The sequence below is a fragment of the Crotalus tigris genome, unplaced genomic scaffold (assembly GCF_016545835.1).
Source record: "Crotalus tigris isolate CLP2741 ecotype Arizona unplaced genomic scaffold, ASM1654583v1 scf7180000024465.619267, whole genome shotgun sequence".
NCBI classification, from domain to species: domain Eukaryota; kingdom Metazoa; phylum Chordata; class Lepidosauria; order Squamata; family Viperidae; genus Crotalus; species Crotalus tigris.
In genome coordinates, this window is record NW_024100636.1 from 37429 (window position 1) to 54595 (window position 17167).

At 49.2% G+C, this 17167-nt stretch overlaps 1 protein-coding gene across 1 annotated transcript in view; it reads right to left on the reverse strand.

Annotated features, from left to right (window-relative positions):
• Positions 1-17167, reverse strand: part of HDGFL2 (HDGF like 2) — a 42583-nt gene that overhangs the window by 15045 nt on the left and 10371 nt on the right. Inside the window, exons 2-10 of the mRNA XM_039332850.1 lie at positions 17059-17135; positions 16801-16939; positions 16048-16254; positions 10578-10691; positions 7387-7458; positions 3898-4060; positions 2819-2897; positions 2463-2742; positions 96-196 (exon numbers count right to left, since the gene is read on the reverse strand). Coding sequence (XP_039188784.1) covers positions 96-196; positions 2463-2742; positions 2819-2897; positions 3898-4060; positions 7387-7458; positions 10578-10691; positions 16048-16254; positions 16801-16939; positions 17059-17135 — 1232 coding nt within the window. The remainder of the gene's footprint in view (positions 1-95; positions 197-2462; positions 2743-2818; positions 2898-3897; positions 4061-7386; positions 7459-10577; positions 10692-16047; positions 16255-16800; positions 16940-17058; positions 17136-17167) is intronic.

Genomic DNA, 17167 nt, shown 5'->3' on the forward strand with positions numbered 1-17167 from the left:
TACAAACTTTCTTTGCTTCCTTGCCACCCAAAATTAAGCTGAATTTCGAGGGGGGAAACCACGTCAACCTTAAATAACCCTGCGTAGACCCTCACTTGTTCCGAGACGCCTTCTCGTCTCCTTGGCCTCGCTTCTCCTTTTGACTTGATTTCTTCGAATGATCTGAGGACGGCTGCTTTTTCGGTACTTTTTTTACCTGTGTGGGGGAAAAAAAGAAAAAAGAATCGGTCCCAGGCAGTTGAAAACTTCCCAGCCTTTGCAAGCAGAGAACGACGAATTTGATCCCAAGATTGTCACTGGCGGAAATCCTGGCACTCTTTGAAGACATGCTGGGCTATAAGAAACACCTTAACAAATCGAGAGGCAATCCCTAACCTGTGCTTTTGTTTATATTACAGGATTTATCCTTTTTTGTAAGGGGTGCCGGATGTCAACGCTGCTCACATCGGATGTTTTTGCTTCGACAACAGCCATCTTTTTCCCTTTCGCTTTTAGAGTTAGATATCAGTGTTTCTCAACCTTGACAATTTTAAGGCATGTGGACTTCAACTCCCAGAATTGCACAGCCAGCATTGCTGGCTGTGGAATTCTGGGAGTTGTCGTCCACATGCCTTAAAATTGTCAAGGTTGAGAAACAGAGTTAGATGATGCTGGGAGAGGGGGGGGGTGAATGAGAGTCCAGCTAGACTAGTGGTTCTCAACCTGTGGGTCGGGACCCCATTTGGGGTCGAATGACCATTTCACGGGGGTCGCCAAACCATGCTGTCCGCCATTTTTTCCCCTTTTCCCTAGCTGTCCTACTCCCTCTTATTGGTGGCCACACCCACTTGGAGGTCACCACAACATGGGGAACTGTATTATGGGGTCACGGCATTAGAAAGGTTGAGAACCACTGAGCTAGACATAACAACACTAAACTTAGCCTGAGAAACAAGGTTATTGTAACCAGAACTGATAAGGAATTGGCGGGCTGGAGAACTGGAGAGGAAGCCCACGCTTCAAGCTAATTGGGGAATGTGATTTATGACCGTTAATTGGAGGAGGAATTGTGCTTTGATTCTATGTGCCCAGGGAAAGAGGAATTCAATTTTTGGCTTCGATTATGCAGTGCCGATATTATGCTAGTCAAAATAAAGATTCTTTTGAAGGGTTTCATCCGTCGGAACCATGACGTTCTACCTGTACCAATTCTGTTCTCTCTTCTGTCATTTTAGACTCGACAATTTTAGCGGGTTTTTTTTTCCATGTTTCCTATGCAGTAAACTGCGAGATAAGACATCAAATCCATTTAATAAGTAAATAATAAATAAAATACACGAACTCCATAGCCCGTCAGAATTTCATCTTTTCTCAGCAGCACGCTTGAGGTAGAAAAAGGAAGCTGATCAAAGGGAGGAACCGACTTAATTTAATTAATTCAAGCAGATAACATTCAATCCGGGTTTTTCTATAAGAAGAAAGCAGGCACCGCAAAGGTGTAAAGGAGTCAACTGTGGAGATGTGACATCTGGATTTTGGCAGCCGAAAAGCAAGGCGAGTATAGGTAGGCCTCGACTTACAACAGTTCGTTTAACGACCGTTCAAAGTTACAATGGCACTGAAAAAAGTGACTTATGACTGTTTTTCACACGACCATTGCAGCATCCCTGTGGTCACGTGATCAGAATTCAGAAGCTTGGCAACTGACATGTACTTATGACGGTTGCAGAGTCCCGAGGTCACGGATCCTGTTTTGCGACCTTCTCACAAGCAAGTGGGGAAGCCAGATTCACTTAATAACTGTCTTAATAACTTAACAACTGCAGCTGGGTTTCAGGATTAGGGTGGTACTAGAACTCACGGTCTCCTGGTGATTGGCTCAAAGTCACCCAGCTGGCTTTCATGCCTCAGGCGGAACTAGAACTCACCATCTCCTAGTGATTGGCCCAAAGTCACCCAGATGGCTTTCATGCTTAAGGCAGGACTAGAACTCACGGTCTCCTAGTGATTGGCTCAAAGTCACCCAGCTGGCTTTCATGCCTAAGGTGGGACTAGAACTCACCGTCTCCTAGTGATTGGCCCAAAGTCACCCAGATGGCTTTCATGCCTCAGGCGGAACTAGAACTCTCCGTCTCCTGGTGATTGGCCCAAAGTCACCCAGCTGGCTTTCATGCCTAAGGCAGGACTAGAACTCACTGTCTCCTGGTGATTGGCCCACCCAGATGGCTTTCATGCCTGGAAACTAGAACTCACCGTCTCCTGGTGATTGGCCCAAAGTCACCCAGCTGGCTTTCACGCCTAAGGCGGGACTAGAACTCCCTGGCTACACCACACTGGCTCTCAAAATACAAGCCTGTGCACCAACAACCTGCCAGAACCTTTCTGTGCTGTGGCGGCTCCCGAACCGAAGCTCTGGCTAAGAAAAGGACTCTGGAAACTGTCGCCCAGACCCCCTGGGTATCCCCCCCACCCCTCAAGCTCACCTCTTTCTCTGCCTCAGAGTCCGAGGATGAGGGGGCCGCCTTGTGCTGCCCCTTCTTGCTCCTCCTGGGGGTGTCGCTGTCCGCGCTGCTCTCGCTCTCCGCCGCCTCCGCCTCCCCCTTCTCGGCCTTCTCCCGCTTCCGCTCCTTCTCCTCCCGCTCCTGCTCCCGCAGCCGGCGCAGCTCCTGCTCCTGCTCGCGCTTCCGCTTCTCCTCCAGCTCTCGCCGGCGCGCCTCGTCCCGCCGTTTCCACTCGCTAATGCGGTCCACGTCGCTGTCGCTGCTGGGAGGGGGCCGAAGAGAAAGGCGGGAGGAAGAGTCCAAGGCATGGAGGGGGGTGGAATGTCTCCGACTCTTACCTGTCGCTGCTGGAGCTGCTGGGAAGTCTCTCAAGTTTAGGCTTCCGGCCACGGGGCTTGGGGGGTGGCTTCTCGGCAGCTGGGATGGAGGGAGGGAAGGAGGAGGGTTGGTTTGGAAAGAGGCATCTTGAAGTGCAGCTTTCCTGAATCCAGGTTCCCCCCCCCCCAACCCCCACCCTAGAAGGCTAGCGTGGAAGAAGATTTGTCTCAGATGGAGACGGGGGGAGGAAGGAAGGAAGGGAGAGGGGAGGCAGGGAGGAAGGAAGAAAGGAAGGGGGAAAAGAAGGAAGGAAAGGAAGGAAAAGAAAGAATGGAAGGAAATAATGGAAGGGACGGAGGGATGGAAGGAAGGGAAAGAGGGAATGAAGAATGAAAGGAAAGAATGGGGAAAGGGAGGAAGGAAGGAATAGAATGATAGAAAGGAAAATAAAGAGGGAGGGGCGGAAGGTGGAAGGGAAGGAAGGAAGGAAGAAGGGAAAGAGAGAACAAAGGAAGAATGAAAGGAAAGAATGGGGAAAGGGAGGAAGGAAGGAATAGAATGATAGAAAGGAAAATAAAGGGAGGGAGGGAGGTACGGAGAGATGGAAGGAAGGAAGAAGAGAAAGAGGGAAGGAAGAATGAAAGGAAAGAATGGGGAAAGGGAGGAAGGAATAGAATGATAGAAAGGAAAATAAAGGGAGGGAGGGAGGGAAGGAAGGAAGGAAGGAAGGGAAGGAGAAAGGGAAGGAAGGAAAAGAAAGAATGAAAGGAAATAATGAAGGAAGGGACGGAGAGATGGAAGGGAAGGAAGGGAAGGAAGGAAGGGATGAGGGAAGGCAGGAAGAATGAAAGGAAAGACGGGGAAAGGGAGGAAGGAAGAAATAGAATGAAACAAAGGAAAATAAAGGGAGGTAGGGAGGAAAGGAAGGAAGGAAGGAATAGAATGAAACAAAGGAAAATAAAGGGAGGGAGGGAGGGAGGGAGGGAGGGAGGGAGGGAGGAAGGAAGGAAGGAAGGAAGGAAGGAAGGAAGGAAGGAAGAAATGGAGAGGCACCTTTGCCCAAGATAAAAAGCTCTGGCAGCCAATCCGGGCTCCTTACCTGCCTTCCTTCCGCGGGGGGGCTTCTTGACGGATTCATCCGAGTTGGAGTCAGAGTCGGACTTGGGAGTGGGGGCCCGGCTGCCCTCTCGGTCATTGTTGTCCTCCTCCTCCACCTCCTCGGAGTCGGCCTTGCTCTCCGAGTCGGAGGCCGACTCGATTTTCTGCTAACACAAAAAGCAGGCTTAGCCACGCCAGAGGCAGCGGATCAGGGTCCTTCCGTCCTGCACAATGACCTTCCCCTCCCTCCAAAAAGCCAGGCCTGCCTCTCCCAGATCTAGCGAAGCAGGGGGCGCCTCTCTGCTGCACAGGAACTCTGATCAACGGCCTGCTGCACAGGCAGCCCTCGACTTACGACGGCCACTGCTGGCACCAGAACGTCCATCGCTAAGCTAGGTGGTCGCTAAAGTGAGTTGCCCCCGAATCGACCACTTCACAGGAAGTCCTCGCCTTACGACCGCAAGGCAGCCCCAAATTTCTGTCGCTAAGCGAGAGAGCGGCTAAGTGAATTTTTGCCCCATTCTGGCCACAGTTGTTAAACGAGCCGCTGTAGTTGTTACATTAGGTCAGTGTTTCCCAAACTTGACCATTTTAAGGCATGTGGACTTCAACTCCCAGAATTCCACAGCCAGCAATGCTGGCTGTGGAATTCTGGGAGTTGAAGTCCACATGCCTTAAAATGGTCAAGTTTGGGAAACACTGCGTTAGGTCGTTAAGCGAATCTGGCTTCCCCCATTGACTTGGCTTGTCAAAAGGTCGCAAAAAGGGATCACGTGATCCCGGGATGCTGCGACCGTCACAAAGATGAGTTGCCAAGCGTCCGAATTTTGAACACGTGACCGTGGCGATGCCGCGACGGTCGTAAGAATGAAAAGCAGCCGTATGTCACTTTTTTTCCAACGTGCTGTTGTCACGTTGACAGGGCACTAAAATGAACGGTTGTAAGTCGAGGACCGCCTGTATTACTTGCGGTTCTCGCAGTAGCCCCCCAGTCTTGTGATCTTGATTCAGGCGCTTGGCACCCAGCGTGATTTTACGCTCTGGGTTCGTCACTTGCTGGCTGCCTTCCGACCAATCAAAGTCAATGGGGAGCCCAGCAGGGGAATTTGCAAGTCAGGGGATGTCTCGCTTAACGACCATGGGCAAAAAAAGAGGCAATCAGCTGCAGCCCTTAACAAACACACTGCTTAACGACGAATGCTCCGATCCCGTATGTGGTTGTAAGTTGAGCCCTACCTATACATTAAAGACAAGGTGTGTCCCAGTTAGATGCGAAAGATCAATTAGATACATCAAGGTCCAATTAAATTGCTTTATTGGTAAAATGTAATAAATAGGTAGATCCGATGTAAGTTGAGGACAGCTTGCGCTAGACGCAACCGATGATGTCCCGAAGAAGAATTGAAGCTATTGGAGGTGAACCTAGGCCAGGGGTAGGCAACCTTGGCTCTTTTATGACTCGTGGACTTCAACTCCCAGAATTCCTGAGCCAGCCATGCTGAGGAGAAAGGGAGAGATTTCCAAGCTGAGCCATGCTGGCTCAGGAATTCTGGGAGTTGAAGTCCACGAGTCATAAAAGAGCCAAGGTTGCCTATCCCTGTCCTAACCTCATCCCTCAGGACAGGGAACTATAGCAACTTTATGACTCGTGGACTTCAACTCCCAGAATTCCTGAGCCAGCCATGCTGAGGGGAAAGGGAGAGGTTTCCAAGCTGAGCCATGCTGGCTCAGGAATTCTGGGAGTTGAAGTCCACGAGTCATAAGAGAGCCAAGGTTGCCTAACTCTGGTCTGAGACTTCAACTCCCAGAATCCCCTAGGCCAGGGGTAGGCAACCTGGGCTCTTTTATGACTCGTGGACTTCAACTCCCAGAAATCCTGAGCCAGCCAGGCTGAGGGGAAAGGGAGAGGTTTCCAAGCTGAGCCATGGCGGCTCAGGAATTCTGGGAGTAAAAGAGACAAGGTTGCCTACCCCTGGCCTAGGGGATTCTAAAGAGTTGGGCCTTATCCAGGCCAATGTTCCTCACCCTTGGCAACCTGAAGAAACCGTGGTTTAATCCAACATAAGGCCAACATATTGAGTGGGAGGCTAAGCAGCCAGATGGTTGTCACCAGGCGCCAAAGTTCAGGTCCACAAGTGAAAGTCCCATTAAACTGATTTATTGCTAAAATACCTATCCCCCCCCCCCGAATCTTCTCAATTCATCATTAGCACCTGCTACTGTGTTTCCCTAAGAGCATCTTATTTTTTGTTTTGCCTCCAAAACAGGCACCAGGTCTTATTTTCGGAGGTGATGGTGGTGATGGTTAGGATCTTTTCCACTCACATCCGGCAACGACAGCCCTGCCCAGCCGGCCCACTTTTTCTGCGGCGTCCCCCGGCCTTCCGGAAAGGCCTCTGACTGCAAAATGCCGGCCGGGGGACGCCGCAGAAGAAGCAGGCCGGCGAGGAGAGGCAGGCTGCAACGGGTAGTGGGTGCGGGACACGTGGGGCAGCACCCGGCCACACTAGCTTGACGTTTAGGCGTGCGCCTCGCTGCAAAACTAGGGCTTATTTTTGGGGTAGGGCAGGGGTCTGCAACCTTAAACACTCAAAGAGCCACTTGGACCCGTTTCCCAGAGAAAACACTGGGAGGCGCAAAACCTGCGTGCGCACGCGTACACACAAGGAATGGGGAGTTGATTGAAGAGCTTAACCAAAAAGAAATAGAGGCTGCTGTGCATGAGTTCTCTCTCTCTCTGTTTCTCTCTCTCTCTTTCCTCTATCCCACTTTCCTCTTCCTCTCTCTTTCCTCTCCCTCTTTTTTCTCTCCCTCTCTTTCTCTTTCCTCTCCCTATTTTTCTCTCCCTCTCTTTCTCTCTCTCTCTCTCTCTCTCTCTCCCCTCTCCCTCTCTTTCCTCTCCCTTTCTCTCTCACTCTCTCTCTCCCCCCCTCCTCTCTCTCCCTCTCTCTGATCTTCTGGCAAGCTGGCTTCATGCTGTTCTCCAACAAGCTGACAGACATTCTTATTGGGCTGGCTCTCTCCTGACCTTCTGCTTCCTGCAGAGATGCAGCCAAGGCAGGAGCCCCACCCAATAAGCTTGTCAGCTCACAGAGTCAGAGAGAGAGAGAGAGAGAGAGAGAGAGAGAGAGAGAGAGAGAGAGAGAGAGAGAGAGAGAGAGAAAGCGCAGGTGCCTCTCTTTTTGGCCCACCATCCAAAATCAAGCTAGGGCTTATTTTCGGGGTCGGTCTGACTTTTGGGAAAACCTGGCAGGAGTCAGATACGGGTCAATGGAATTAAAGGGGGTTTGGACTTCGTTCACTTGTGGCTACGGAGGTATTCTAGGCTAAGCCCGCTCTTGACTCCAACACCTGCTTGTATTACTCCTCCTACAGTTTTGTTTCTGATGTTGGTTACACAGTTGCAGGTTCTAAACCGAGCCTGGATTTTCAGAGATAATTGATAAAACTTCTCTAAGGAAGAGATTTTGAAAAAAAAAAAACCTCTTACCTTTTTCTTCCATCCTCCGGCGGGTGCCCGTCGCGAAGCCCTCGGAGGCGGTTTCTTCTCTGGAGTGAAGTCCTATATCGGGAGACACGGAATAGGACGTTGAAGCCCCCTCGCTTCCTAAATATTTCCCCCTCTCCCCAACATTAAGGACGAGCAGAGGAGACTTTGTTCCCTCCTTCAAACATAACAGGTAGTCTGCGACTTACGACGGCAAACTGGGAGCCAGAATTTCTGTTGCTAAACAAGGCCAGGGTTAAATGTGTTGCACCCGATTTTATCATGGTTGTTATGCGACTCACAGCAATTGTTGAATCATGAGGTCATTAAGCCAATCAGGATCCCCCCCAACTGATTCTGCTTGTCGGAAGCCGGCTGGGGAGGTTGCAAAAGGTGATCACATGACACACACATCCCGGACACAGCAACCCTTGTAAATACATGCCGGTTGCCAAGTGCCCAAATTCTGATCACGTAACTGTGGGGATGCTGTGTCAATGTCTAGTCTAATGAAAAGAAGGACAAGGGGGGACACGATAGCAGCGTTCCAATATCTCAGGGGCTGCCCCAAAGAAGAGGGAGTCAAGCTATTCTCCAAAGCGCCGGAAGGCAGGACAAGAAGCAACGGATGGAAACTAATCAAGGAGAGAAGCAAACTGGAACTGAGGAGAAACTTCCTGACAGTTAGAACAATTAACCAGTGGAACAACCTGCCTCCAGAAGCGGTGAATGCTCCAACACTGGAAGTTTTTAAGAAGAGACTGGACAGCCATTTGTCCAAAATGGTATAGGATTTCCTGCCTGAGCAGTGGGTTGGACTAGAAGATCTTCAAGGTCCCTTCCAACTGTTATCCCTGTCCCTTTCCTTTCCTCCAATATTTGAGGGGCTATCACAAAAGAAGAGGGAGTCAACCTATTCTCCAAAGCAGCTGAAGGCAGGACAAGAAGTCATGGATGGAAACTCATCAAGGAGAGAAGCAACCTGGAACTAAGGAGAAACTTCCTGACAGTGAGAACAATTAACCAGTGGAACCGCCTGCCTCCAGAAGTGGTGAATGCTCCAACACTGGAAGTTTTTAAGAAGAGACTGGACAGCCATTTGTCCGAAATGGTATAGGGTTTCCTGCCTGAGCGGGGGGGGGGTTGGACTTGATGACCTCCAAGGTCCCTTCCAACTTTATTATTATTATTATTAATAACATATATTAATATATATATATGAATGACCGTGTCTTATGTTTGGGGAAACACGGTACCTGTTATTAGGTATGATAACTGCCTTGAGTTATTTATAAAAATAATCAAAGGGGAATTAAAAAAAACCAAACAAACAAATAAATGTAATATTGGCTTAATGCATTCCGTTAAGAACATGGCACCATCTACTGTTCGGCCTCGTTTAACCACAGAACTTTGATCTGTTAAAAAGATAAACATGTTATAGATCACTGTATGGATCCATCTAAAGCAGACCTGGGCATTTTATGCCCTCCTCCCTCTGGGCCATATCCATCCCTCTGGCTCTGCCTGTCCAGCCTGCATAAGGTCCATCAGAAATTAGAAATCAAATATAAAGAAGTATACGTCACGCACGCAATACAACTGCATTGTTCTTATTTTGAAGGAGACTGCTAATTTTCAATATACATTATGTGCAGGTGTGGGTGCCTACACAATTGCACAGCCTGGTTGGTTCGGCCTTCCCCAACAGTCCCAGTTTGTCATGGGACCCCCCTTTGGAAAATTAATCGCCCACCCGATATAAAAAGTTCGCAGACTTCCTTTCACTCCTACAAACTGTTTTCGAATGACTAAATAATTTCTTCCAATTATTACAATTATCAGCATGGATCCGTACTGAACGCAGTCGAAATGATAGAATCTTAGGGCTGGAAGGGACCTTGGAGGTCATCTAGTCCAACCCAGTGTTCAGACAGGGGTCCCTATGCCCTTTCTGACAAACCTCAGTCTCTTCTTAAAAACCTCCAACAAGGGATATCTCAAAAAGGTTAAAATCCTGGCAACTGGGCCAAAGGTTGTTAATCAGAAATGTTTCGTTACTCATCCAAGTAATCAGTCAAAATTTTTTAAAAAAAAAAATTAGTCACATTGGAATGCACCAATTCCAACTGCAGGGGTTTCTCCCCAAAATTTCTCCAGCTTGGTTTCTCCAGTGTTGGAGCACTCACAACTTCTGGAGGCAAGCTGTTCCACTGATGAATTGTTCTCACTGTCAGGCAATTTCTCCTTAGTTTTCCTGAGAGTAGAATGACTTTTATATAAGAGAGAGGAAAAATGTGTCTCAAAGCTTGGGGGTGGGGGGTGGGTGGGAAAATACAACAGCTCCCACTCATATTATGGTCCCTCCACCTTCTTTAAATAACTCCACAGGTCACAGAGTAAAGGCTCTATCCCAGTGGTCCTCAACCTGTGGATCGGGACCCCATTTGGGGTCGAACGACCATTTCACGGGGGTCGCCAAACAACGCAGTCCACCATTTTTTCCCCCTTTTCCTTAGCTGTGCTACTCCCTTTTATTCTGTTGGCTTTTGAAAGCCAATAGAATAGACTCTCTTCAATAGAGTCTAACTCTATTGGCTTTCAAAAGCCAATAGGAATTATCCAGGCTGTCTCTGCCCTGCTGAGCCCGCCAAAAGTCCCACTCTGCAAACGGTGCTGCACCAGTTGAGTAGTCCTCGACTTACGACCAGTTGAGTAGTCCTCGACTTACGTCCGGTTGAGTAGTCCTCGACTTACGACCAGTTGGGGGTCACGGCATTAAAAAGGTTGAGAACCACTGTTCTAGTCCAATCCCCTGCTCAAACAGGAAACCCTATACCAGTGGTTCTCAACCTGTGGGTCGGGACCCCATTTGGGGTCAAACGACCATTTCACGGGGGTCGCCAAACAACGCAGTCCGCCATTTTTTCCCACTTTTCCTTAGCTGTGCTACTCCCTCTTATTCTATTGGCTTTCGAAAGCCAATAGAATAGACTCTCTTGAATAGAGTCTAACTCTATTGGCTTTCAAAAGCCAATAGGAATTGTCCAGGCTGTCTCTGCCCTGCGGAGCCCGCCAAAAGTCCCATTCTGCAAACGGTGCTGCACCAGTTGAGTAGTCCTCGACTTACGACCGGTAGGGGGTCGCGGCATTAAAAAGATTGCGAACCACTGTTCTATCCACATAAACCCCACCTGGTCACTGTACTTTTCCGATTCAGACGAGCTTTCGGAGTTCTCCTCCGAAGGAGAGGGGCTGGCCTGCTCAAGGTCACTTGAAGATTTCCTGGCTCGTTTCGCTACCGGCATCTAAGAGAGGAGAAAAGGAATAAAATCTGGATGCCGCATCAGAGATGGCCTAATTTATCCCTTTCCTCTATTTTATTTTATTTACGATAAGCTTTAAGGCCACTGTTTTTCTGTGAACGCACTGGCACACATTAAAAAATGCAATTCTGATGTTTGCTCTCAAAAGAATACATACATGTCTGTGTGCACGCACACACACACACACACACACACAAACACATGTAGTCCTTGACTTACAACAGTTCGCTTAGAGCAGTGTTTCTTAACCTTGACAATTTTAAGGCATGTGGACTTCAACTCCCAGAATTCCACAGCCAGCATTGCTGGCTGTGGAATTCTGGGAGTTGAAGTTCACATGCCTTAAAATTGTCCAGGTTGAGAAACACTGGCTTAGAGGCTGTTGAAAGCTACAACGGCACAACTTACGACCATTTTTTCACACTTACGACCTTTGCATCATCCCCGTGGTCCCCGTGTTTTCCATTCGGATGCTTGGCAACTGATTCATATTTACGACGGTGACAGTGTCCCGGGGGCACGTGTGTGTGTGTGTGTGTGTGTGTGTGTGTGTGTGATGTGATCCCCTTAGGCGACCTTTTGCCAAGCAAAGTCACTGGGGAAGCCGGATTCACTTAACAACCCTATGACTGAGTTAACAACTGCAGCGGCTCCCTTAACTACTGTGTGGCAGGAAAAGGTCGTAAAATGGGGCGAATGTTTCATTTAGGACAGGGGTGTCAAACTCAATTTCACCGAGAGCCGCATCAGCATTGCGGTTGCCCTAAGGGGGGGTGTGGCCAATGTGGGTGCGGCCTACTGGGTGGGCGTGGATAGAGTGGGTGTGGCCTACTGGGTGGGCGTGGCCAGCTCTACATCGTTTGCGTCAAGGGTGCCTGTGGGAGCCTGGGCAGGAGTGGGACAGATCTGAGGGTCTCTGGCAGAAGGGGGTGGGACTGGGGCAAGTGCCAAGGCATGGTCCACCAGGGCAAGTGCCAAGATGGCCACCACAAAATTGTACATTGGCTCCCGGCTGGCCTGGGCCAGGGTCAAGGCAGCGGGGGCCGTTCCCTCACTGTTTCCAAGATGGCTTTGCGGGGCACATGAAACCACTTCGCGGGCCGCATCCGGCCCCCGGGTCTTGTGTTTGACATGTCTGATTTAGGAGCAGATTGTGGGCTCAATTATGTGGACCTAAGTCATGGCCATGGTTTTCCCAGTTGCAATGTATGGCTGCGAACGTTGGACCATAAGAAAGGCTGAGCGCCAAAGAATGGAGGCCTTTGAACTACGGTGCTGGAGAAGACTCCTGCGAGTCCCCTGGACTGCAAGGCGATCAAACCAGTCAGTCCCTAAAGGAGATCAACTCTGACTGCTCTTTAGAAGGCCAGATCCTGAAGTGCAAACTCAAGTCCTTTGGCCACCTAATGAGAAGGAAGGACTCCCTGGAGAAGAGCCTGATGCTGGGAAAGATGGAGGGCAATAGAAGAAGGGGACGACAGAGAACGAGGGGGCTGGATGGAGTCACTGAAGCAGGAGGTATGAGCTTAAATGGACTTCAGAAGATGGTAGAGGACAGGAAGGCCTGGAGGAACGTTGTCCACGGGGTCGCGATGGATTGGACATGACTTCGCAACTAACAACAAGAAGTCAAGGGCTTCCTGGATATGGTACAAAGCTATTACAGAATCTGAATGTTCTGCTTCGGATGGCACAGAGCCCTTCCTCCCAGAAGGTAACAACAGGTTGTGGAGAGGATGTGTAGTGTCCCAGACAATCCTGCGGACCCTGCTCAAGCTTCTATGCCACGTCCTGGATAGAAGGGAGTGAACTGCCAATAATCTTTTCTGCTGTCCTCACCACTCTCGGCACCGCCTTCCTGTCCGAAGCAGGGATGCTTCCAAACCAGACAGTGATGCCGTATGACAGGATGCTCTCCATCGTCCCTCTACAGCAGGGGTTCTCAACCTTGGCAACTTTAAGACTTGTGGACTTCAACTCCCAGAATTCCTCAGCCAGCAAAGGGAGTTGAAGTCCACAAGTCTTAAAGTTGCCAAGGTTGAGAACCCCTGCTCTACAGCAAGTGGTAAGGATGAAAGATTTATAGGTAGTCCATGACTTGCAATCCTTCGTTTAGCGACCGCCCAAAGTTACAAGTGCACCGGACAAAGTGAATGATCGTCGGCCCTCGTGCTGATGACCTTTGCGGCATCCCCACAGCCATGTGATCAAAATTCGGGCGCTTGGCATGAATTTGCAAAAGAGTCATACGATCGCCACTTGAGACTTTTTAAATTGGGGTCGTAAGTTGAGGACTACCCGTTACTAAGTGGATCGCCTAGTCCCAGCAGGGGCCAAGATAGAAGTGCTAATGATATGGCATACTCGTAGTCCTCAACTTACGACCACAATGGAGCCCAACATTTCCACAGCTAAGCAAGAGAGATGTGAATTTTGCCCCATTTAACGACCTTCCATTTAACGACCTATCCGCAGTTGTTAAAAGCATCGCTGTTAAGTTAGTAACATGGTTGTTAAGTGAATCTGGCGTCCCCCATTGGCTTTGGGGATTACGTAACCCTGGGATACGGCAACCGTCATAAATAGGAACCAGTGGCCAAGCGTCCAAATTTTGATTACCTGACCGTGGGGATGCAACAATGGTCGTTAAGTGTGAAAAAATGATCATTAGTCGGTTTGTTCACTAAACGAGCAGCTGTGAAGTTGAGGACTCTCTGTATATGCCAGTCCAATCGCGATCGATTCTGCGTGATGTACTTAACAAAGCACGTCAAAATACATAATTAAAATTCCTCCAAGGCACCACTGGGGACAGTCAGTCCCAAACAAATATTCCCACAGCGGGAGGATCAAAAAGGCATCGCAATTCCCAAAGCAAAGATGTTCATGTTTTGGAAAACTCAAGGAGTCCAGAGACTCGGCCAATCTCCAGGGAAATGTATTCCAGAAAAGGGCATTCAGCATCTGGGGAGGACTTACTTGTGGGGCTAGAGATGATTTGAGGCTTCCGTGGGTGAAGGAAATCTCCTTTTCCAAATCAGGGGTCTTCAAACTTGTCAACTTTAAGACTTGTGGACTTCAACTCCCAGAATTCCTCAGCCAGCCCTCAGGGCTGGCTGAGGAATTCTGGGAGTTGAAGTCCACAAGTCTTAAAGTTGACAAGTTTGAAGACCCCTGCTCCAAAATTTTAACAGATGGGCAAAACCAATGGAGGCAATTCTTAGTCATCCAGGTCCTGGTTGTCCCAAAGCTGCTTTTTTTCAGGAAGCAACTGGACTTTCTTGTTTTTCCTTTGAAGAAGTTTCGCTTCTCATCCAAGAAGCTTCTTCAGCTCTGACCGGATGGTGGGGGAAAATGGAAGGATTTATACTTCTTGCTGACAGCCGGTCATTTGCCTCCTTTGAGAAATTCTGTTTTACAGTTCCAAAAAAGGTTCCACACCCATCTGCACTGCTCAGGTGATCCTGACGACACAGATAAGCCTCCAGGTGGGCATCAAGGATTCTCTAAAAGAAGACAAATGACCAACTGTCTGCAAGGCGAATAAATCCTTCTACTCCCCCACCATCCAGTCAGAGCTGAAGAAGCTTCTGGGAGGAGAAGTGAAATGTCTTCAAAGAGAAAAAAAGTCCAGCTGCCTTGTGAAAAAGCACATTTGGGACCTCTGGAAGGAGGAACAACCCCCCTCCCAAATGCCCAGGGGTTGAGCCCTAAAGAGCATTCAAGGTGATAAACCAGCATCTCGAATTGCACCCAGAGGAATTAAGCAGCTTTAAACGTGATTTAAAAAATAAAATAAAATCCTATTTTTGTAACACAGTGGTTCTCAACCTTTTTAATGCCGCGACCCCCAACCGGTCGTAAGTCGAGGACTACTCAACCGGTCGTAAGTCGAGGACTACTCAACTGGTGCAGCACCGTTTGCAGAATGGGACTTTTGGCGGGCTCAGCAGGGCAGAGACAGCCTGGACAATTCCTATTGGCTTTTGAAAGCCAATAGAATTAGACTCTATTCAAGAGAGTCTATTCTATTGGCTTTCAAAAGCCAATAGAATAAAAGGGAGTAGCACAGCTAAGGAAAAGGGGGGAAAAAATGGCGGACTGCGTTGTTTGGCGACCCCCATGAAATGGTCGTTCGACCCCAAATGGGGTCCCGGCCCACAGGTTGAGAACCACTGTTGTAACAGAATTGTCAAAGTCTGGAATATCTTACCCGATTCACTTGTCTCTGGTATTAACTTCCAGAGTTTTAAATCTAACTTAACTTCTGCGGGCCTCACCCCATATTTAAGACGTTCCTAAGGGGGGGTGGGGTGCGTAAATGCACTGACGGGCCTATCGTCCCCGTCAGATTTTTAATTTCTTTTTGTCATCTTGCTCGTTTGAATTTGCCATTTTTTGTGTTGACGGAGAAAGCAAATAAACAATTAAGAATTCCAATGGGTGAACCAGCTGGCACCCATCACAGCCTAAGAAGCTTGGCCTCCTGGACCAGCTGAAGCTTCCAGCCGGTCTTCAAGGACCGTCCCATGTAGAGTGCCTTACAGTAGTCTATCCAAGAGATGGCCAGGGTGGGAGGGGATGGCCAGCAAGATGCCTGGTTCCAAGTTGGAGATGAGCAAAAGGCCTAATACAGGGGTCTTCAACCTTGGCCCTTTTAGGACTCGTGGACTTCAACTCCCAGAATTCCTCAGCCAGCATGCCTGGCTGAGGAATTCTGGGAGTTGAAGTCCACGAGTCCTAAAAGGGCCAAGGTTGAAGACCCCTGGCCTAATACCAGCTTCCCGCCCCCATTATAAAATGAGCCTCTTCCCTCCAGAATTCAAAACGGACCTTCCCTGAATGCGGACGGTTTTAAAGACACAGAGCGACAAGTAGTCCTCAACTTACGACTGCAATTGGGATCGGAACACCCATCGCTGCTTGTTAAGTGAGTCGCTCGTAATTTGATGATTGTTTCCCCCCATTGACTTTGCTTGTTCGAAGCTGGCTGGGAAAGTTGCAAAGGGCGAGAGTGTGAGGAGGAGGCTACATGATGCCAGGTTTTGACCACATGACTGTGGGGAACACTGCAACGGTCATAAGTGTGAGGACCTGTGGCAAAACGCTTTTTTCAGTGCCACAGTAATTTCAAATGGTTGTTAAACAAATGGTTGTAAGTTAAAGACTACCTGCTCTTTGTGTTGCCAGGATGAAGCTCTCGTTCATCCCCATCCAGACCTGACTAGCTTCCAAGTTCTCAACCACAATTCAGGTTTGGCCTGGGGTCAAGAGGTTAAAAAAGCCGAGAACCAACAGCGGTGCTGCTCCCAATCGGCACCGTCCGGAAATTGCTCACTTTCATGGCTAACGGTTTCCTTTTCATGCTGCTGTGATCGCTTCCTTTGTCCGACTCGTCGCTCTCCGCCTTCTCCACGGTCATCCCTGCTGCGCCGACCCCTGTGGTTGGGGTCGAGCCTTCCTCCCCGGGAACGTCGCTTCCTCCTCCCCCTCCTCCACTGACGGGGTCGACATCGCCAACTTCGCTGTCGGAGGAGCTCAGTGGCTATTGGGGTAGGGAAGGAGAGAAAGGGACAAAAAGAGAGCAGTGGTTGAAAAAGTGGGGAGGTCTCTGAACATGACTCAATTTAATTGAGGAATGCAGAGTCAAGAGCCTGGCAAATGAGAAGCAGATTCATGACAGCAGCTGGAAGTCTCGTGCAAAGTTTTTCAAACTTGGCAAATGCAAAGTGTGCGGACTTCTACTCCCAGAATTCCCCAGCTAGAAAGTGACCTTCAACTCCCGGGATTCTCTAGCTGGGATGTTTGGAATTCAACTCCCAGAATTCCCTGGCTCGGAAGTGGACTTCACCTCCCATTATTCCCTGGCTAGGAAGTGGGCTTCAACCTCCAGAATTCTCCAGCTGGGGTGTTTAGACTGTCAACTCCCAGAATTCCCTGGCTCGGAAGTGGGCTTCAATTCCCAGAATTCCCTGGCTAGGAAGTGGATATCAGTTCCCAGAATTCCCCAGCCAGAATATCCAGCAGTTCAGCCCTTGGCTACAAAGATCCTCTTCTGCTGCAAGAACAGGCCACCTGACGTCAGACTCACTGGAGGTGCGCTGTAGCTGGCGTGAGGGTTGTTCTGGATTTCCCACAATCCTTCATTGAAACCTTTCCTTTTGTTGGGCTTCCCGTATTTGTCCTTGTACTTCTCATAAGGGAAGAGGTCCTTGGGGCCCAAAAATGCCCTGCAGGATACAGACAGAGCAAAGAAGAAACGGGAGGGTTTGGAGAGAAAGGGATGGTGATCCCACACTGCTTATATCCCCCGACTCACCCACAGAAACCTCCCAAAGTGGGCACTTACGTCTCGTGGGTGCCGAAAAAGAATATGGGGTATTTGTTGGGGGGAGGCTTCACAGCCCCATCAACGATGTCGTCAATCTGGGGAAAAAAAGAGGGAGACAAAATCAATA